The 23,076-nt window shown below is 47.7% G+C and overlaps 1 protein-coding gene across 4 annotated transcripts; it reads left to right on the top strand.

Moving 5' to 3' along the window:
• The first annotated feature begins 5,824 nt into the window (after positions 1-5,824).
• LOC136516250 (pentatricopeptide repeat-containing protein At1g63070, mitochondrial-like) lies at positions 5,825-22,622 on the top strand. Of its 4 annotated transcripts, none has more exons than XM_066509609.1 (5): positions 5,825-6,413; positions 7,424-9,913; positions 11,081-11,555; positions 21,402-21,538; positions 21,936-22,622. In XM_066509609.1, exon 2 carries the CDS (start codon positions 7,533-7,535, stop codon positions 9,714-9,716), a length of 2,184 nt encoding a protein of 727 aa, XP_066365706.1. In that variant the 5' UTR covers positions 5,825-6,413; positions 7,424-7,532; the 3' UTR covers positions 9,717-9,913; positions 11,081-11,555; positions 21,402-21,538; positions 21,936-22,622. The 4 variants fall into 4 exon arrangements, with proteins under 4 accessions (XP_066365706.1, XP_066365705.1, XP_066365704.1 ...); XM_066509608.1 differs by having other exon boundaries at positions 11,081-11,521; positions 21,840-22,621; XM_066509607.1 differs by having other exon boundaries at positions 21,840-22,620.
• Positions 22,623-23,076: the final 454 nt, after the last annotated feature.

Below are 23,076 nucleotides of genomic sequence, written 5' to 3'. Positions count from 1 at the left end.
CGTGGCCCTGGTGGCAAGGTAGCATTCCGGTGTGACCTAAGGAGGAACGAATCAACGGTCAACTCGGTGAGCATCACCAGTGCACAAGGGAACTAGAACACCAAACGGCGTGGCGTATGGAGCTCTGGAGTAGGTTGCATGCCTTTCGCGCTGCTGAGCGGCGATAGAGCGGTGGCGGTCGGCGGTGAAGCAGGCTGGTCACCGGGGTCACTGTTCATGCTGACAGCTCCTCTTCTCCTCTCCTTTTCTCCAATATCCAAACATCAACTCAAGAATCTCCAAGAACAAAACTTGTTCATCTTGATGCAGGCTTCAACATTGCTTTAAGGATCAAACTTAGACTCTCACTAGATTGAGAGATCCAAGACCTAAGAACATCAACACTTTGAAACTTAACCTCTGAACTTCAGTTAGGGTTTAGGAAATTGTTTTGGTTAAGAAACTTTGGTAATTAATTGGTGATTATTTAGGAATCAAGCAATTCAACCAATAACACCATTGCATAGCACAAACTTTGTACCAATAAATAATGCTATTGTTTGAACAAAATTTATGTATGAAATTTATTTTAATAAATCCTCCAAAAATGAATTCAAACACTGAATTCCATTGACTTAGGCATAAATGTCTAAGTGTTGGATTTTAATTCTGATTTCAATTTGGAAGTTCAAATTTTAGTAGTTTGAACTTGAATTCATACCCAACACTTGACACTAGTGTAAAGTACACACTGTACACCTCAAAGTTTATTCGGGTATAATTTCAAGTACTTTAGTGAAATTCAAAAATAGAAGATCACAAAGTACCTTAAAAGGATTTTTAGGTTTAAACACAGATCACCACAAACGCATTGCATAGCTATCAAAATAACATTGATTTTAGTTAATGCAAGGCATAGTTAGCTACCATGGATGATTACATGCATGATGATGACATGATCCGGTTTTAGTGATGCTTAACGCCAGGGGTGTTACGTCTTTGTCCATCGACGTCAAGTTTTGCTCAAGCTTCACCGCCACGCGGTCCATCGCTCTAAAATCTTTAACTTGCCCTTCACACTTGCAACCAATCCACCAAACCAAGTCTTGTCTTGATCTTCTCCACCTTAGTCACATGACTCAATGCCATGTCTCATATAGTCATATGCAATAAGATCCTTCATCACATATGTGAGCCTTGCAAAAAATCAAGTCATCTTCACCATCATAGCATGAGTTACTCACACAAGTGTACCCGTGGACTAATCACCTATATATCTCATATTTAAACATATTAGCCTACCTAAATTGCCAGTCAATTAATAAAACCAAACGCGACGTTTTAGTGGTCACGGCCTCCTTCCTCCCGGGCGTCCTCGAGGCGGCATTACCGGACGAGACCGTGAGCATGGCGCGCACCGGCATGTACACCCTCCTGTTCATCCACATGTACACCCTCCTGTTCATCCACTGCGACGCCTCGCTCGCGGGCGGGTAGGTGACCGCGCGGGGCAAGACCATCTGGAAGAACAGCCGGGGCTACCACCCGGGGTGGATGGCGCCGCTGCTGCCCTTCTACGGCGCCATGTCGCTAGCGTTCGCGGCGCTGGCGGCGTACTGGTTCGCGCAGTGCGCTCGGTTCTGGCGGGAGGTGGTGCCGCTCCAGAGCTGCGCCACGCTGGTGATCACGCTGGGGATGCTGGAGGCCTCCACCTAGTACTTCGACCTCGCCGAGTTCAACGAGTCCGGCGTCCGCCCCCGCGGCGCCATGTTCTGGGCGGCCACGTTCGGCACGCTCCGCGCCACGGCAGTGCGCGTGCTGGTGCTCGCCGTGGCCATGGGCCACGGCGTGGTGCTTCCTGCGCTGGCGGGGCTCAAGAGCGCCAGGGTGGCCGGACTCGGCGTCGTGTTCTTCGCCGCCGCAGGAGGCCCTCGAGGTCAGCGAGAACGTCGGCACTGTGAGCGACCACTCTCCGTCGCCCACGAGGAGGCTGTTCCTCGTGCTCCCTGTGGCGGCCCTCAACGCGGTGTTCGTGTACTGGATATTCTACTCTCTGTCGAAGACATTGAACAAGCTCAAGGTAAGGAGCAACACTGTTCCGGCCTACCATTTCAGCTTGTTTTCTTTAGAATTGTTCAACGTCATAAATACGGGAACTTTTCAATGTTTGTAGGCGAAACGAATGACGGCGAAGCTGGAGATGTACCGGAGGTTGAACAACGCTTTGATCATCGCGGTGGCCGTGTCACTCGGTTGGATCACATTTGAGGTAAACTCTAGTACCAAACAAAACAACCTCCTTTTTTGTGTAAGCAGGAGCCTGAATTCATTCAACTGCTCTTGCTGTCCAATCTCTCGCTACTCTAGAATTGTACCTTCCAGCATCTGATCTTAACGAACACGTCCCAATTTGAGTTGAGCACTGCACAGCCTTAGCCTGACCCATCCTGTTGAACAATCAATATTGCTGCTTTTTCTTTGGATCTTAGCCCAAATGTTCAATCAAGATTGATAGCGAAAGAATCCTTTTCTTGTGACTTTGATCCACCTGTCGCGGCCAATGTGCTGGTAAAATGTTTTTGGGGTGCATGATGTGTGGATAGGGAAAGAACCATCTTTTTGTGACTGATACAATCCTGAAGTTAGTAATGTCTAGTCTAGGTTAGTGATCAGACGATGCCCCTAGCCTCAGGGTAACAAGTTGGTCCTGTACCTCCAGAATGCCCATCTTATTTAGTACAAATGCCCTTGAGATTTCTTAGGTGGTGTTTGGTTGCCCCTCCTAAATTTTAGTCGTTGTCCCATCGAATGTTTGAACACATGCATGGAGTATTAAATATAGACTAATTACGAAACTAATTGCATAGTTTACGACTAATTTGCGAGACGAATCTTTTAAGCCTAATTAGTCTATGATTTGACAATGTGGTGCTACAGTAAACATGTGCTAATGACGTATTAATTAGGCTTAAAAATTCGTCTCATGGAGTACTGACGGATTATGTAATTTGTTTTTTTATTAGTATTCGAATACCCCATGCAACATCCTCCCGACACACCTCCTAAATTTTAGTCGCTGGATCCAAACACCACATGTGCGACAGTATCATCTGCAGGAGGTTTGGCATCGATCGGATCTTCTGTGTGCTTCTTTGGGTTGTCTGTGGCCTTCTTGTCAATGGCAACGCCGAATTCGTGACCTACAACATGGCTGTTGTTCGAAGGAGACTTGGTGCTTTTATCGGTGGTGTTTTCACCTGGATTTTGTCCCTCCAAGGAGGTTTCCCTTGGAGGTTATGGATCCACTTGCTCCTGTATGCGGGCTGGTGTTCTTGGATCCCCTTTGTGGGATTGTTGCTTGTTCGCCAGAGCTCGTCGGTGATGCGACTGGTGTCTGTTTCTGGTGAAAGTGGGGTTTGCCCGGGGCATTCAACGGTTAAAGAACACGGTGTGCTGCTGATGGGCTTCAAAAATCAAGACTCGTTGTCGAATCGGGAATCGGCAGGAAGCTTCATTCTGGATCTTCTTCATTGCGGGAGATGGAGGAGGACCAGGCTGCGGCAGTGATGGTCGGCGATGGCGGTGGGCACTGGATGCTCCTGTAATGGACTTATGTGTAATTTTATTTTCTTTTAGGGGTACCCCGTTAGGGGACTTGGTTGTAAGCGTTCAATCTATACCTAATAATAAAGAGACAAAATTTCAACTCATTTTTTTTGTCCGCTCCCTCTGACTACCGGACAATGGAGAGTTTCTTCCGTTCAAACTTACTGTACATATATAACCCGTACCCATACGAGTTAGAATAGCTCTTGTTTAGCGTGATACAGAGTTCGATTCCAAAACGTATTGGATCGTGGAAGAACAAATTAAAAACCAGCCAATAAATCAAAAGGACTGCAGCTACAACTCTATCTCTCAATAGGTAGGAAACAATTCCAATTGAACCTGGTTCGACCAAAGTGCACGCAGGCACAGGACACCAAATTCCTAATCCTAATCGGACGGTGTACGCAGGGACACTGGGACAGGATATCTCCGAGCTCCTAATCGGACCGAGGGCCTGTTTAGATTCCAAAAAATTTTGAGCAGTACTCGTCACATCGAATCTTATGGTATATGTATGGAGTACTAAATATAGACGAAAAAAAACTAATTACACAGTTGGGTGAGAAATCACAAAACGAAACTTTTGAACCTAATTAGTTCATAATTAGACATTAATTACCAAATACAAACGAAAGTGCTTCAGTAGCCAAAATCCAAAAAAGTTTGGATCTAAACGGGCCTGACATATAGTAAAGAAACTAAAAACAGCTAGCACCTAGACTAAAACTTGAATATTAAACAACTAACTCTGACCTCGTGCATGTACATGTCTCCTCCTCCTTGCGCTTGACACATGCACACGTGTATATGGCACCGGCGCAGTTAAAGAAAGTAAGCCTTTGAACAATGCCAATTAGGTGGTCAGCAATTTTTCTTTGAATTCCAGTAGAGTAGAGCCAATACCAATATAATTTCTCTGCTTCTTTTTTCAGTTTTCATGAGAAAATTATCTCCAAATATTAGCTTGGCTGGCAAATGAGCAACGATTGATGGAGCTGCATCCTTCATCTTGCTTTTCTTTGCATCAAATAAATTAAACCAAATTGAATAATTTGATGAGCTTTGGGCTCATCATCCTCTGTCACAGTGTCACGCTTCGGGAACAGAATGTCGAGCTCCTGCTGGAACATCGTGGCCAGCAACAGCCCCGGCACGGTGTACACGTTGGTCCTCATGACCAGCCACTGCATGTTCGACAGCAGCCGTTGGTAGTCAGTGCATAAGAGCGTCTCGGCCCGTTCGGTTTACCTTATATTCGGTTTGTTTGATTTTTTTTTAATCAAAACAGTATTTTTCTCTCACAATAATTTAGTCAGAACAGTATTTTTCAGCCAGTTTCAGCCAAAATTCTGTCAATCGAACATGGCCTTGTCCTCGTGGTCGTGGTCGTGGTCGTGGTCGTGGTCCAGGTGAAGGTATACAAACGTCGGCAATTGCGTCGTCCGCACATCGGCCCTGAACACCTTATTCTCCAGCATGTTGTCGTATCGCCAGGAGGAAGAAGTCCCACGGGAGTAGCCACGTCGTGCCGGGAAATGGATCAGAAGAGCTCGTCCATCTCGATGCTCGGGTCCACGAGGACACAGTCGGTGAGCAGCCTGTTCTTTTGCCTATGACTTATCGTAAACGATCGTAAATTTTCAGTCGGAATAGTAATTTTTTCTCATACAAACCAATCAACAGTACTTCTTCACGAACCAGCAACGATACGAATCAGCCAACCAAATAGGCTGGAGCACCACATAGAGGAACAACGCCAACGCGGCAACGCGGCCGCTAGGATGTGGTTGCGCAGGCCGCAGTAGGAGATGGAAGGGAGTCGGATTTCAGGCATATTAGATCATGTTGCAACGCACGTGTTTTTACTATTATCAATAAAATCCGATCCTTAAAAAAAACAGACTGTGCGCGCGGCAGAGACTCGTCTCACTCGTGTTTAAGACTATCTTCGACAACAACAATAACACCCAACATACCAGTCTTATTCGTTCTTTAGATAGCGCTATAGTCAAAAGTTCTATACATATTCGGCATCTTCTCCAACAACAAGATAAAAAAAAATCATTTCTGTAAATAAATTTTCAAAAAAGATGATGTCTATATTTAAGTTGAGCTTGTCAAACAACATAAAATACAGCTTTCGTATAAATAATGTGTTAAGCCTAATTTTGGGTCTCTTCGTGACTATTTAGGTTTGAGTGCTCATTACTCGCCGGAGACAGTCTATGCCCAAGTTCCCCAGCTCCATAGCAGGCAGCTAGCGGCGTTATTCACCCGCGCCGCCGCCGCCGTCTTCCCCTGGTCCCCTTCCGTGCACGTCGTGGGTGAAAGGGCATACGGAGCGGAAGTTTGCCCCGCAACGTCCGCCTCGCCTCTCCCCTTGCGTCTTCGCCTCCATCTCTCGCTGCCTGCCGCGGCGGGGAGCAGGAGACCTGTGCCGTGCAGCGAATCATTGAAGCTGCGCGGGGCGCGGGGCGGCGGACCGGAGGCCATTGGGGCCACTACGACAGCCTTCGAGCCAAGCCGCGGCGCTGTTGAGTCCTTCGCGGCTGCCGCTCCGACCTTGAGTGACCGAGTCCGCAATACTCTCAATCTTCAGCCAATTGCCAGTGAGTCCAGCCCGGATGCGGCGGCGCCGGCATAGCCCCCGACCTTGAGTGACCGAGTCCGCAAACAAGCCGAGCTCCCATCTGACCGGAGACAGCTGTGTCCGGCCTCGGCAATGTTGCTGTTGAGAGTTGAGACTCCCCGGGCCTTGTCTTTAGGCCAATTGCTGCTCCTGGGTGTCATCTACTATTCTACTCCGCCGGAATAAAAATGATCTGGTAAAGTATCCTCGATTATGGCTGCTTGCTTTCTGTTTCAGTCATGAAGAATCTATACTAATCTTGTTAAGTACAATGGTTTTATTTATTGGATAGTAATACTTTGAAAATGCTTTGCTGAAACATGAGGACTTTATTCCTAAAATTACTGAGATTTGGAAAACCTAAAATTAGTGAGATTTGGAAAAAATGAAGTGAATACAAAGACTCCTGCTGAAAATTGATGTATTAAGAGCAATAGGTTTAAAAAAATCCTTAAAGGTTGTAGTTTTCGGCTTCTCGCTATTAAAATTTGGTCATAGTCTTCACTAAATCCTAAGTCCGCCACTGTCACACGCCTGATGGCACCTCTCCAGCCCATGGCCAATGGGCCAGCCGCGGCCCAGGAGGGGGCGCGCCCGTGACCAGCGCCGACGCAACAGCAGCGGCGGCTCGGTGCCTTCTTCCCTTGGAAGGAATTAGGAAAATAGAAATAGAAATAAATTAGGAGATTAGAGTTTGGTTTATTTAGGAAAGGGAAATCCAATCTATAAGGATATCTCCCGTAGTTGCTTGAGACACAAGTCCATTAGGGACTATAAATATAGGGGTATTGTACTCATTTGAAATTAAGAAAGAAATAGCCTAAGGGCTTATCCCCTTCCTCCCTCCCTCTCCCTGCCGTCGCCCCCTCCCCTGCCCCCGCGCCTCCTGCCTAGCCACCTCCTCCACTGCCGCCGACCTCCCCTACCCCGGCCACGTGTTACAGCCACTGATTGCATCAATTAGTTGAGCGTCTGTCCATCCACCTCTTTTTCTTAGTCTTAGTCTACAGGCTGTTGTTGTCTTGTTGAGAAACTTCTATGCTAGATATATGTTTTTTAGGAGTAGAAAGGGTGGATCTGTTGCTTCAAGCATGACTTAGTTACAGCTATTGACAATTTACAGTTATGGTGACCATGTTTCTTTTATTGGGTTTTCTTGAACGAGAATTTGATGTAACTCGGAAACCATGACCTCTTCTCTCTCAGGTGGTCCTTTTTGTCGACTTTTCAAGTAATATTGGTCCATGAAGTGTAGTTCGTGCACAACTCACTGCTGGTACTGTCAATGTAAGGAGGGGATCAGCATCCCTTGTCTATGCGTCAAGCGGTCCCATTGTTTCTGCGCCGAGCCCTTGTGATCAGGAGCTATCCCCCAGTGTTGCACCTGTCCTCTCAGGCTTGTTGGTTGAACAGCTCTGATAATGAAGAGCCCAGTCAGAGTTCTGCTTACGGTGATTATAGAAGTCGTCGTTTGCTTCCCTTGATCACACTAGCAGTGCGGGCCTCGAATTGGGATGCTGCCAGAAATATAAGCTTCAGGGAGTGTGTGAGGTTATACGGGCCATCTCAGTCAGTTAGTCTGTTTGCTTTGCTTGTGCAGGCATTCTTGCCGCGGAGAATCAGAGAGGCCCGGTGCTTGATTCAGAGCATTGTTGATTACTGTGGAAATGCTGGGTCAGAGTTGTTTGAGTTGGCTCCTATGTTGGTCAGCAATTTGGGTCAGTCAATGACGCTGTTACAAGTTTATGCTGCAGTCATCCGTATTTTTGTAGAGTCGTCAATGTTTGAGGATGCTCTTCTCACTTATGTTGAGGTCAAGAACTTTGGTGTTGACAGACGTTTGTGCAATTTCTTGCTGAAGTGTTTAGTCGAGGGGAATCAGATCATGTATGCAAGGAGTTTATTTGATGACATGAAAAGTTGTGGTCCTTCACCCAATGTCTGCTCTTATTCAATTTTGATGAGTATGTACACACATGGAGAGAGGTTATGCTTAGATGAAGCTTTTGAGCTTCTTTGTGAAATGGAATCAAATGGTGTGAGACCGAACGCTACAACATATGGAACTTACCTCTATGGGCTTTGCCGTTCTAGACAGGTAACATCTGCATGGGACTTTCTTCAAATTCTTTCTCAGAGTGGAGGCCCTTGCAGCAATTATTGTTTCAATGCTGTGATTCATGGTTTCTGTAGCGAGGGTCAGGTTGACAAAGCTCTAGAAGTGTTTCATGGGATGAAGAAATGTGGGTTTGTCCCAGATGTCCACAGCTACAGCATATTAGTTGATGGGTTATGCAAATATGGGGATTTATTGAAAGGTTATGACATGCTTGATGAAATGGCAAGAAATGGAATATGTCCTAATCAAGTGAGTTACAGTTCACTTCTGCATGGCCTTTGCAAAACTGGACAGGTTGCATTGGCATTAAAGATTTTCAAGAACCTCCAAGACCAAGGTTTTGAGCATGACCAGATAAATTACAGCATCATTCTTCATGGTTGTTGCCAACATTTAGATCTCAAGGCCATCTCTGACCTTTGGTTTGACATGATTGATCATGATATCTCTCCAGATGTTTACAATTATACCAGTCTGATCTACGCATTATGTAGACATAGAAACCTTCAAGATGCATTGGGAGTGTTTGAGCTCATGCTTGAAAATGGGTTGAGTCCCAACATTGTGACATGCACAATCCTAGTTGACAGCTTTAGCAAAGAAGGGCTAGTTGGTGAAGCCTTCCTATTCCTGGATAGAATACATCAGTCATTGGGAATAGTCCCAAACCTTTGCATGTACAGAGTTATTATCAATGGCCTTTGCAAGACCAACAAATATAGTGATGTGTGGAAATTTTTTGCAGACATGATAAAGAGGGGCTATGTTCCTGATGTTGTCCTTTACAGTATTATTATTGATGGCTTCGTGAAAGCTCTGAAGTTGCAGGAGGCCTTAAGGTTGTACCGTAAGATGTTGGATGAAGGCGTAAAACCTAACACATTTACATATTCTAGCCTCGTAAATGGGCTGTGTAATGATGATAGACTTCCTGAAGCTATGGGATTGATTAGGGATATGATTGGGGAAGACCTGTTACTTGACAATGTTTTGTACACATCTATCATTGCTTGCTATTGTAGGCGTTTAAATATGAAGGCTGCTAATGAATGGCTCAGAGAAATGGAAAGAAGTAGTGTGTTCCCAGATGCTTTTGTATATACTTGTATGATTGATGGTTATAGTAAAGTGCTTGCAATGGATGGTGCACGCTTGATGATGGAAGAAATGGAAAAAAGAAAGCTTAAACCTACTGTAGTAACCTACACAGCTCTCATTATTGGATACCTTAAAACGGGGGATGAGAAGGAAGCTTGTATGATGTATGAGAGTATGCGTCATGCAGGCATTGCTCCAGATGTCAAGCTGCGTTGCATTTTGGGCATTGGCAATGACAGGGGTGATTGTGATGATTCTCAGAAAGCGAAGGGTGTAACATAATTTTCACATAGAGATTTATTAACCTGATGAAGGGACTTCTCTATGATGGCTCTGAGCTCGCCTAGTGCAGTACACTGTTGGCTCCATTTGTTTCCTCCACTTCCACACTGCCATCCTATGGACAAGGAATGGAAAGCAGTAACCTGAAAAGTGGCAGTTAAATCCATGGACAACAGCTGAGGGTGTAATCAATACAGGTTAGCCCTTGCCTTATGCAAATAATCAGATAAGATATTAATCTGCCTTTTAAAAATGCTTCTTTTGTTTAAAGTGTTACATTAACAGTTTTAACTTCAGGTTACTTGAGCTATACCATCACACTGAAATTTTCCCTGCTTTCCAAGTTTCATGTTTAGAAAGGTTCTCCATTTGTTTCTACAATACATTCAACCATGCTGTTATTTCTAGATTGTTTTCCTGTAGAATCTTTTTTACCATCTGTAGCACTTGTAAAGCTACGAGTTTGACAGAACTGAAAGATCACAGCAATTCATGAAAGCAATCAAATGGCTCTGCTCCACACCTGCAGTCAATGCCATGCCATTAATAAGTTGATTGATGCTTAATGTATCACCTTCCCTGCCTTTTCATCCTCTTCAAAGAGAACAAAACCTCATTTAATCCATCTTGTATCTAAGAAATATCCTCTCCTGTGTGGCTCATAGGGAGTTTGGGTCCTTCTCTAGACTGATGTATGAGCCGCCTAGCTGTAAGACACTGCACTCTGACTGAAGCCACCACATGGCTCAAGAGGCAAGACACTCCAGGCCATCATGCCGCCGCTCTGTTTTGAAATCCCTTGAACAAATTATTGTTTGGTAGAAAGCGATTGGGTTTGCCATGGTGCCCATAAATCAATTGTATGAAAAGGCAATGATATTATTCTGCATTTGTAGAAAGTGCGCTATGTCTGAAGTCTAGGAATCAAAATGTTCTTTCTGTGGAAAGTTTACTTATGATATTTTCCAAATATATTTTAATATTTTTCATAACTTCACAGCTTGGGCTTTTGAGAAGCATGGTTGTTACTCTGTTTGGTCGGCCTATTGGCTCTGGCTGCAGAGCAATGACAACAATAGCCTAGGGATAAGCTACCCCTTCCTTGACTGACCATCAACCAATGTGAAAGAAGTAGAAGCTCCCGATGGAGTTAGACCTTTACCACCAAAGACGTGTCTTTACTTGAGATGGCTGCATGGTTTCCAGCCAATTAAGCACACTTTACACAAGTGGCATATACAGATCCTAGGCCCTGTGGAATATAATACATAATTTAGCATTTATACCCACACCCAAGAACTCTCTTGAAATATATCTTGCATGAAAATATTGTGCGGTGGAGATGACAGCTTGTTTCTATGCAGAATGTGAGCAATCTGGACTAACTGAAATAATAAAGAAGCATGGCGATAAGGAGTGGAAGCCAGAGCTTGCTGTCACATGAGTTCAGGAGGTGCAGCTGCAGACTTGCTGAGCATGGCAGCTAAGCTGAGCAACAGTAAGAAGCAAGAAGTGGAGGTGCAGCAAGAACCACCACAGATATATGGTGGAAAGTTAACACACAGCAAATTTTCTGCCAGCTTGTCCAGAGGGGCAGCAATTAGCAGGTGTCATTTTCTACTTAAGCAAGGCCTCTTGCAGGCTAACTCATGGTGGCTTGATAATTCCTGATGCTCCAAAGGTGGAGGCGCTCACTTGCAGGAATGCTGTGAAAACTGCGTAGGATCACAAGCTGCAGGGGAATTTAGTTAAAACTGAACATTGTTGAGGCGGGTGTGAGGAACAACTGAACAAGAAAGAAATAGGTCAGGCATCGACACCATTCTGGAAGAAATTGAGGTGATCAACCAGTATTTTGATGGTTTGAATATTTACTTTGCATTTTTTTAGAGTTCTAGGGCAGAGCCCCGGTCTTTGCAGTAACAATGACCAACCGTTTACAGCATCCAGGTGGATAACACCTTCCCAACAAGTCTACAAAGCACACAACTAAGAAATCTCCCCAGAAAACATCACACTGGGCTCAAAAACCAATTACATGCCCCACTCGGAACCCAACTTCAGAAAACTAACCCATTTCCCCTCTTGAAACACCTCCCCCAAAGGCAAGAACTTCACCAGGCGAATTTTGACTTCAGCCGGAACTTCTGTCAGCTCCCAAGCAGAAGCACCCTGGTAAAACAAATTCTCCCATTTGTCACCCACTTGCTCCCTGTTCGTTTGGGCTGGTTTGGCTTATAAGCCATGACTGAAAGTACTGTTGGCTGGTTTGGTGAGAGAAAAATACTGTTCGTTGGCTGATAAGCCATGGCTTATAAGCCAAATACGACCAAGCGAACAGACTGTTGGTTTAACCATGCAGCCTTGGTGGTGGTGGCCTGCAAACTCCATGGCACATGCCTCTGCTCAACAGCTCTCTGACATTAACCATCTTTGTATTCCCCTGTTAATCTGTTCATTATTATGAAATAAAAGCTGAGTTGAGCCTGTTTCTAAGAAAAGAAAAAGAAAAATTAAAGGAATCTTCTAAAAGACGAAATCCGCACCATGAAATCGGGCATATCATCTTGCCACGTATCTAGGATTTCAAACGGCCACGTATCCTGCACCTCCTCCCGGGCTTTCCCCGACCCGTGATAGCGCCACGTCACCCGGAAACATATTGGCCGTTAGATCGTACAAGCAAGCGACGTTGTCCGTTCGATTGCGGATCAGTCGGCTCCCTCGTCCATCAATCCACGATCCGAACGGTCGCGAGTACTCGCGAATCCGCTCGGTTCTTCCTACACGCCCGCAAGCTCTTTCACTTTCCTCTCGAAGCCCGTAGGCGCACAGGCGGGCGGCGGCGCTCCCAGCTCCCCCTGCTCGGCGACTCGGCGCGGCGGCTCCACGCCTACACCTCACGCGGTCCCAAACTCTTGGCACTGCTCCCCAGCCCCGCTGTACCGCCCCCGGCCTCCTGCCTCCGACCCCGGCTGTAAGCCGCTCGGCGGGCGTCCCTGCTCTGCTGCGCGGCGCCCTGCCGCCTTGGTCGACGACTCAGCTGCAGGGCGCGGCGCCCCTGCCCCCCTGCTGTGCTCCCTACTTGGCTGCGCAAAAGGGAGCAGCAGCCGCCTCCTCACGCCACGTCTTCGCTGCCGTGGGGGAAGGTGAGCGTCGCTGCCACAAGACAGAAGGCAAACAGCGCCAACACTGCGCAGCTTCCCCGTACGTCTGTGCTCCCTCTCGTGCCATATAACGCTCCAGATAATGCCCCAGCAGCTGCGGTGGACAATGCCATGGACGACGCCCACCACATGCTCGACCAAATGCTTACAAGGTTCAGCTCTGTCTATCGGACAGTTATTCTTTGCATATCCAGGCCTTCTGATACAACACATAGGTCTTTGATTCATTAGCATGTACTAAATTTCATTTCATTGCTATGTTGAAAGACCTCTCTTGCTTGAATTCTTGCTCTAGGCCATGCCTTTTTCTTGATTAAAAAATTCTGGTTGCAATATTACTTTTGCTTAATCAAATTATAGGCTGGAATATTTGTTTTTCAGCAAAAAAAAAAAAGACTGGAATGTTATCATTCAGTCTTACATAATGTTTGATATAATAATCGCTCGAATCTCGGTTCATGAAAACAATATTAAACAGAAGAACAATATTGACTTGATGGCTTATATATGAAACATAAAAATAACAGTACAGCCATTACATATTCAATATCAGTAAGACAAATCTCAAGAAAAAAAAGTAAGAAGATTCAAAGGCAAATCAGTTCTGTTTACCAGTTCTGGACTTGGATAGTTGGATCTACAACATCTTTACAAGGATAACAAAAACAAAAGATCAAAAGATCAACCTCTGATATGCTGATGAATACTGTTGGCTGCCGGAGGGCAGCTTGGCCAACAGGCCGCTTGGATTGTATTGCAAAAATGACTTAGTGATACAAAGATGCTAACCACTGCATATATAGGCAAGTGGTGTACCTACTCCTTAGCATATTCTAACTGCATAAAGCAGATGTATGATTCCTACTTGGTTGCCAAGGCACCATGATCAACTTGGTTACCAAGGAAACACATTACAGTGAATAGTAAATATCTATAGTAGGTAACTTAGAAAAACAAGAACACTAGGCTAACTACTGACAATTCTCCCCTTTAGCCTTGTGGTCCTTGGAAGTGATGTGCTTGAGCCCAATTCTTCCCCTCATCTCTTCAAATTTTGATCTTCCAAGAGACTTGGTTAGAATGTCAGCTAGCTGATCAGTGGTGGATATGTGATCAGCCCTGATACTTCCATCTTCCAAGCAGTTTCTGATGAAATGGTACTTGATTCTGATGTGTTTACTGCGCTCATGAAAGACTGGATTCTTGGCTAGAGCAAGTGCAGACTTACTGTCAACCTTCAGTTCGACCACTTCCACATTCCTTCCAAGGAGGTCTGCTAGCAGCCTGGATAGCCAAATAGCTTGTTTTGCAGCTGTGGTAGTGGCAATGTACTCAGCTTCACAACTAGATAGAGCCACCACCTTCTGCTTCACTGACTGCCAGCACACAAGATTGCTTCCCAGGAAGAACAGAGTGCCGCTAGTGCTTTTGCTGGTGTCAATGTCCCCAGCCAAGTCACTGTCGCAGTATCCAACAAACCTTGCTCTCCCTGGAGCCTTAGTGTAGTGAAGTCCGAATTCCAGAGTACCAGCCACATATCTCAGGATGCGCTTGATGGCAACTTGGTCTCTGCAATCGGCCTCTCCATGAATCGACTGACAAAGCCTACTGAGAAGGCTAAGTCAGGTCTTGTGTGGACCAAGTAGCGCAGGCTGCCCACCAATCTTCTGTATTGGGTAGGATCAACTTCTGCAGCCGTGCTCTGCCTGCTCAACCTCAGCCGCTCCTCCATTGGTGTATGGGCAGGGTTGCAGGCATCCATGCCTCCTAGCTCAAGGATCCTCTTGGCATAATGGGTTTGCCTCAAAGTGATCCCAGCTGAATCTTGGTGTACTTCAACCCCCAGGTAGAAGGACAGGAGGCCGAGGTCGCTCATGTCGAAGACCTTCTTCATCTGAGCCTTGAAACCTTCTATGGCTTGAGTGCTGGCACCGGTGATGATCAAATCGTCAACATAGACACCGATCAGCAGCAGCTCATCCCCTGTTCCTCGCCTGTACATCGCAGCTTCATGGTCGCTTTGCTGGAAACCCATCTCCTTGAGGGTGGCATCCAGCTTGGCGTTCCAAGCTCGCGGAGCCTGCCGTAGGCCATACAAAGCCTTGCGCAGACGGTACACCATCTTCTCCTTCCCGGCGACGGTGAAGCCAGACGGCTGCTTCACATACACCTCCTCCTTGAGGTCGCCGTTGAGGAAGGCTGATTTGACGTCCATGTGGTGGACGCGCCATCCTTCTTGGGCCGCCAGCGCGAGGAGGACTCGGACGGATTCCATGCGCGCCACGGGAGCAAATGCGTCGTCGAAGTCGATCCCTTCCTGCTGGACGAAGCCCCGCGCCACCAAGCGCGCCTTGTACTTGGTGACCGCGCCCTGCTCGTCCTTCTTGAGCTTGTAGACCCACTTCAGAGTGATGGGCCGGTGACCGGGAGGAAGCTCCACAAGCTCCCAAGTGCGGTTCTGCTCAACTGCCTTGATCTCTTGCTCCATGGCGGCCTGCCAGGCAGGATCGCCTTCAGCCTCCGCGAAGTTGGCCGGCTCGCCGGCGTGCGTGAGGTGAAGCTCGGCGAAGAGACGTGAAGCCGACAGCGGTGTGGGTGTTTCCCCGATGATGTTGGGCATGGTACGGTACCGCAGCTGCTCGCCGTCGTAGGAAGCATCAAGGCGATCGTCGTCGTCCTCGAGCGGTGACGCGAACTCAACTGGATCCGCCTGCTCGGTCTCTGCTGCTGGTGAAGCAGAGGAGGCTGGTGAAGCAGAGGAGGCTTGTGGATTGTGCTCCCCTAGAGCTGGTGACGGCGCGCGCGGCGGAGCTCCGTCTGTGTCGACTCCCCAGAACTCGATGTCGAAGTCGCTGGAGGCGGAAGCAGACGTCCCGGCGGCCGAATTGGACCAATCCCAGCCGCGCCCTTCATCAAACACCACGTCGCGGCTCACCTTAACGCGTCCCGTCGCCGGATCGAGGACCCGGTAGGCCTTGGCGCTCTCGGCGTAGCCGATGAAGACCCCAGCCTTGCCGCGGTCGTCGAGCTTGCGCAGCTGCCCGAGCTCCCTTGTGTAGGCGACGCAGCCGAATGTACGCAGGTAGCTCACCGCCGGTGCTCGTCCGTGCCAGGCTTCATAGGGGGTCTTGCCTTGCAAGCTTCTTGTCGGCGCGCGGTTGAGCAGATGCACCGCCGTCATCACCGCCTCCCCCCAGAATTTGGCCGGCATGGTCCTCTGCTTCAGGAGCGCGCGCGCGGTCGCCACGACCGTCTGATTGCGCCGCTCCACAACACCGTTTTGCTGCGGTGAGTGCGGTGCAGAGTAGTGCCGCTTGACTCCTTTGGCGGCGAAGTACTGCGCCAGCTCGCCGACGGTGAACTCTCCTCCATTGTCGGTCCGCAGTACCTTGAGCTCACGGTCGGTCTCCTTCTCTGCTGCGGCCTTCACCCGCTTCACGGCATCCGCAGCAGCATCCTTGGTCGGCAGAAGCACCGCCCACATGAAGCGGGTGGCGTCGTCCACCATCAGCAAGAAGTAGCGGCGCCCTCCTGGCGTCGCCGGCGTCACCGGCCCGCACAAGTCGCCGTGGACGAGGTCCAGGGGCGCCTGCGCGCGGTACTGCGCCTGCTGCGGAAACGGCTTGCGGCGGAGCTTGGTGGTGACGCAGGTGTCGCAGACTTGCTCCGCATGCTTGATCACCGGCATCCCCCTCACCATCTCCTTCTTGCCGAGCTGGTGCAGCGCCTCGAAGCTGAGATGCCCGTAGCGCTCATGCCACCTCCATGACTCGTCCTCCTTCCTGGTGGCAAGACATACCGGCTGCGCGGCCTCCAAATGCAGGATGTACAGCCGACTGGGCCCGCGATGTACCTTGGCGAGAAGACGACTACGCCGGTCCCAGATGCGGAGCACTCCATGATCAATCTCCACCCTGGAGCCTCCTTCGTCGAGCTGCCCCAAACTCATAATCGAGTTCCGGAGCGCTGGGATGTAGAAGACGCCATGGAGGACGCGCTGCTCTCCGTTCTTGGCCTGGAAGACGATGGAGCCGGTCCCCTTGATTTCCACTCGAGACGAGTCGCCGAAACGCACCGTGCCGCGCGCCGTGGTGTCGAGCTCGGCGAAGAGCTCCCGGCGGCCGGTCATGTGATGCGTGGCCCCGCTATCGAGGTACCATCCGTCGAGCGCCTCCTCGTTGGCGCTGGTGTTGAGGAAGACACGCGCGCGCGGCTTGTTGATGTCAAGGGAGGCTGTGGCCTTGGAGCAGACGGCTTCGTCCTTCTCGTCAAGCTCGAGGAAGCCGTGGGCGAAAAACAAAGCACCATCATCGTCCTCTGCTTCTGCGACGTGCGCAGCACCGCCACGTCCTCCACCGCGCCGCCCACCTCGATCACCTCCAACGCGGTTGCCTCCTCCGCGTTGGTTGCCACCACCGCCGCCGCGATCACCGCCACCACGGCGCGACTGGCGGCAATCGCGCGCCCAGTGGCCGCGATCACCACAGTTGAGGCAGGTGTCGTCGTCCACCCAGCGATTGTCGCCACCGCCTCTGTCTCCTCCGCCGCGATTTCCCTTTCCGCGTTGTTTCTTGCCGCCGCGTGGACGACGTCGTGGTTCCTTGCCCGACGCGGAAGCGGCAGCCTCATCCTTCTCCTTGGCACGCCACTGCCCCCTTGTCAGCAGCAGTCCACCGATGGCGGCCGGTTCCGCGTCCAGCGCCTCCATGTCGTCCACCGTCCTCAAGCGCCCAGACACCTCCTCGATGGTGAGGTCCTGGAAGTCGAGAAGCGTCTCGATGGCGATCTGGAGCTGGGCGTACTTCGGCGGCACGGCGCGCAGGAGCCTCTCCACCGCGCGCTCTTCATCGATGTCGTTGTCGCCGTGGAGAAGAAGCTGCTGCTTCAGGGCCATCAGGCGAAGGGTGAAGTCCTCGATCTGCTCACCCGGACGGAAGGTGGACGGAAGGTGAGCTTCTCCCAGTCGCTGCGGAGTCGCTGGAGCGTGGCGCGGCGCACCCGATCGACTCCGACCCGTGCGGCGGCGATGGAGTCCCAGGCCTCCTTGGCCGATCCCTTCTCGGACAGCGGCATCTGCATCTCCTGCGGCACGGCGGCGATGATCGCTTCCACCGTGCGCCTGTCCTCATGGTATGGCAGATCCTGGTACTCGATCGCATCCCAGAGTTGCCGCGCCTGGAGCTTCAGCTTCATGATCGAGGCCCACTCATGGTAATTTGTCTTGGTGAGCATCGGCCAGGTGGAACTTGCGCCAGAGTCCTTGTACACGGTCTGGATCACCGGCGAGCGGCCCCTGGCCCGTCCGCGGCGGCGATCCTGATCCCGATCGGGCGACCGCGTCTACCTGCGCTCGCGCTCCGGACTCCTCCGCGGAAACGGGCGGCGATCGCGCGGCGGATCCTCCTCCACCAACTCTCGACGCAGAGCCGCGGCCGTGGCGGCCGCGTTCCGAGCTGCTGCTGCTGCGGCCTCCGCGGCCTGCTGCGCCTGCACGGCTGCGGCCTCTGCCGCGGCCAGACGCTGCGCCCGCTGCTCGGCGACGGGGCGGCTGCTGCTGCTCTCTCTGCGGAGGTGGCCATGCTTTTCCCTATCTCTCAACCGGCTCTAGATACCAATTGTTGGCTGCCGGAGGGCAGCTTGGCCAACAGGCCGCTTGGATTGTATTGCAAAAATGACTTAGTGATACAAAGATGCTAACCACTGCATATATAGGCAAGTGGTGTACCTACTCCTTAGCATATTCTAACTGCATAAAGCAGATGCTATGATTCCTACTTGGTTGCCAAGGCACCATGATCAACTTGGTTGCCAAGGAAACACATTACAGTGAATAGTAAATATCTATAGTAGGTAACTTAGAAAAACAAGAACACTAGGCTAACTACTGACAAATACTTGAGCCACAAAAGTTATCAAGTGATATGGTGGAAATCATGTGCATAGCATGCATACTAGCTCTTCCTTGCTACATCCATCTGCAATAAATGGCAACAATACCCTATCGAAAATTGGAAAATGAAGTGTTCCCCAGCTTATAACCTCGAGCTTTGAATTATCAATATTGAAATTTCCCTGTCTTTGAGTAATCATATTTTTGAGTAATGGAACTTAGCAATGGTTGCATCATAGGACTCTTATTTTTTTGGGCATCATGTTATATTTTCTACCACAATCAAACACCAGTAAGTAGGCACTGTACAATACTCAAATGCTGCACTTCTACCCAGAGGCATTAGGCAAAAATCTTGGTTTATAACTGCCAGTCACAGATCAATAAAGTGCTGCTCATGGTATTATGACTTGTGAATTTGACCTTATAAACTAACATTTTTTGAGATATAAAATCAAGGTACCCTACTCTGCTCCCTACTCGGCTGCAGTGGCGCCCTGTGGTAGTGGTGAAGTCTTTCTAATCTCTACTAACACATTGGAGATTACCGTGCAGTTCGTTTCCATTTATCAATTATTCCAGGTTTCCTTAGGAATATTGGTTCATAGGATTTGGACATAAATCACACTATCATTATGCTAATTAGTTGTTTGTATATGATTAGCTTTCACCTCGTGTATGACCACCTTGGAAGATGTGGTTTTCCATGTATGTCTCTCTTATTACTAATATTCCTTTGCTAAATCACAGATGAATCAATTGGCACTTTGGGATTAAAGGACTAAAAAAAATATTGTCCAATATATTCAGTTAGACAAACCTTGTATACTGATGTTCCATTGGTAATTAAAAAAAGAATAATATCCAGGCACATCTTGCAAGCAATAATGTTTCTGCTGATTTAGTGCCCCAGAATTTTTTCAAGTGATTAAACTCATGTATATGTGACCATCCTATGGACAAACAAATCGTTAGGGAAGTGAATAGATGTAGTATTTGGCTATGAGCCACTAAAGTTTCCCACTTATGACTTTTGGAGTTCTGGGGGCAAATTAACTTATCTTAGACTTTTTTTTATTGTACCCTGCAAGGAGGAAACAAATTATATATGCGTTATACTATAAGTAGTTCCATTTTCTATCCAAAAACATCATTGCAGAAACGCGACTTATGTTAACACAGTTATCACTACCAGATGTACGAAAGATATCCATTTGAATATTAAGAAGATTATCACTCACAAGGTTTCTTTCATGTGAGCTGCATCCTGCATGCTAAAAATTGCTAATGGTTCAAGAGAAACCTGAATTCAAGGTAAAGAGGCAGCTGTTATATCTGACCGTTAGCAAACTGTACTTTGTCAGTGATGCACGTTTTTAGTTTCAGTCGATCCCACCCTTCAGTAATCAGTACTTCAATTTTGTTTTATGCTCTTATATCGACCACATTTTCTGAAACAAATGTTCTGAGCTTTTTATGCTCTTACTTATATATATATAACCTTATCCGTTATCACCCAGTGAAATCAAGCTGCACCACTGAAAAAAAATCTTCTGAAAGCTGAAAGGCAAATTCAAGCCAAAAACATTAGCATTCTGCACATTTGTTTTTTCTATATTAGTTATATTGTACTACTGCTATCTATTCCTTGTAAAAGCTTGTGGCAATGAATTACTTCATGTTTCTTCATGCATCATTTGACTCTTTCTTTATTTGAGGATTCGCTGATAATACGCTTTGCAAGAGTGATCCATGATCTCTTGATTCTGTTCTGCTCTGCTAACAATTGTACTTAGATAATCCCTTACATGTATGGTAACAACAGGTTTCACAGTACATAAATTTAGCGCCTGTAATATGAAATGTTTTATTCACGCTCTCATTTATCTCTGTATGTATATCAGGGTTCCAACTTCCAAGAGCTATCAGTCACATTGGCACCTGTAATATGAAATGCTTGGTTTCATCTAACCTCCACACTCTTTTTCAGCAATGCAATGCAGATAAACTCAGTGCTCTACAATTCCGGAGTAGAAATAACTCTAGAACTTCATTTTTCTAGAACAAGTCATAAATATTTATGTACAGTTCAGATTACAAATCAGGACATTAACACTATATTTGGACACAATCCGCTCTTCCTAACCTCTGCCCCACTGCATTTGAGATTCACAAAAACATGGCTTCACAATGGGAGGCACTCCACACAGGAGCACGACAACGCCGCGCTTTGTTTTCTAGTGCTTTTGATTGTTCTTGCATCTAGAATCTGTATATTGATTCTGTGGTGCACACTGAAATTAGGATGCTTGCTTTAGTCTGTCTCTCACCCTATGTCAAAACACATTTCGTTGCTTTAGCTATGAAAAATGCATTTCATTAGCAAGTTTGGAGACTCACATTCAGATTGCAGCTTAGGAATATAAGTTTCTAGGATTACAGGTATGTCCTAGCAAAAGCAAAAGTTCAAATCAAGCTGACACTTACGGCATGTAGATTTGCAGAACGTTTAATCTATTTCTTTGGAAAGTAGGGTGGAACATTTTTTTTTTTTTGAGAAATCACTTGGTGTAGGGTGATTACCAGTGAACCTCATATGCATATATTTTTTGTTTTGGTTATTTTCAGTGTATGATCATGCAAGTATCTGCTGACAGAAAACAGTTGGCGATGAAGCAACTGTTGTAAGAAGTGGTCACAATCAATATGGCGTTGGATTGGCCAGCCGCACGTCTACCATGCCACCATCTTCAGACTGTTGCCAGGTGAGCATGACACTTGGACTGCAAATGCATCGCATCTTTGTGCTAACGCTGTGACCATAATTTTAGTCCCAAGATTGATGTGCCTGGTTATCCATAGCATTAGGTTATCCATAGCATTAAGTAATCCTTGCATGTATCTGTGTTTCCCTCTTGCTTTCGTGCTTTATATTCCTGTGTGTCACCCCTTCCTTGATGGCAGAGTTATCAGGAATTAGGCATAACTTGTTTCCATGCTGGTATTGCATTGTATCATTATGTTTTGATTCATTTCGTTCCATAAAATAATTTTTTTTCGCGCCAGGGATCTCTATCAGCACAAGATGTCACTGTTAGATGCTATCACCACCGTCCACAGTCCACACGACGGCAGAACCTCAGGCCTTTCTTTTGTACGCAGAGCTCGGCAGCCTTAGGATCTTGGAAGAGTGTCCACGGTGGGGATGAACACGCGTTCCCAGTTTGTGAAAGACACGGCAGGCCGGAGGTCAGCGTCGACGAGGGCTGGCTGGGAGCAGCAGGGTCTCGCCGCGCAACCAACGCTTGGCCTGGACGCCACAATTGACTTGAGGGGTTTGGCTGTCGCTCGTCGATCGGAGCTTGCGGCTCCGGGACTGGGGACGACGTATCCAGGCTCCATGTGGCCGTCTCCATCGGCAAGATATCGCCTGTCCCCCCCTGGCCTTGTGCTTTCCAGCTTCCCATCATGAGCTCGCAAGTGACTGCATAAATCACACGCAAAATCTTTGAGATACTTGTAAAGTATATTTGCCGGTAGTCTGTTTTGGACTTGATCAATCATCCCGGGTATTGACCGCGAAGCATCCATACGGCTCCAGGATTACGATTGTCTGCTCATGCGTTAATTCGCCCTTCATCATCCATGCGTGATCTTTCTTTTCAAACAAACTCATCACCAGTCGAGATGTCCATCTTGGACACGGCGATATGCTAATAATTCAGATTTGGATGGAGCGAGGCCAGGTGCAACACGTTTCCTGCCGACCTACTCGCAAGTTCCTTTCTTTTTCTTGTAAAATAAAAAAGTTCCTTTCTTTTTCTTCTTGTGTAGGAGTACTAAAGAACAAGATTAGCACTTTAGTAGCGATTCGAGCAGCTTGTCTGGCTGTTTCGCATGCTGGCTGTTTACTTCGGACATTCAGCTGGTTCGTTTGAGGGCTTATCATCCAGCCAATAGTCAGCCTGTTTGGTTCGTATTGTTGCTGGTTCATGAAGAAGTACTGCTGGCTGGTTTGTGTGAGAGAAAAATACTGTTTTGGCTGGAAATTTACGATCGTTTACGACGAGCCACAACCAAACGAACAGGCTAAGTGTTTTTCTCTCACAACAAATCAGCACCAGTCGAGCTTATCAGCCTATAAACCAACCAGCGAACAGGCTGATTGCCTTTTGAAAACTGTCTCCTACTGCACCAACTATTCAGCCTGTTCGTTTGCTCGTATACGATCGTGGATTATAAGCTGGAACAGTATTTTTCTCTCACACCAAACCGGCCAACAGTAAATAATCCACGATTGTTT

This window comes from Miscanthus floridulus, chromosome 17 (assembly GCF_019320115.1).
Source record: "Miscanthus floridulus cultivar M001 chromosome 17, ASM1932011v1, whole genome shotgun sequence".
NCBI lineage: Eukaryota > Viridiplantae > Streptophyta > Magnoliopsida > Poales > Poaceae > Miscanthus > Miscanthus floridulus.
This window is presented reverse-complemented; position numbering and strand designations above follow the sequence as displayed.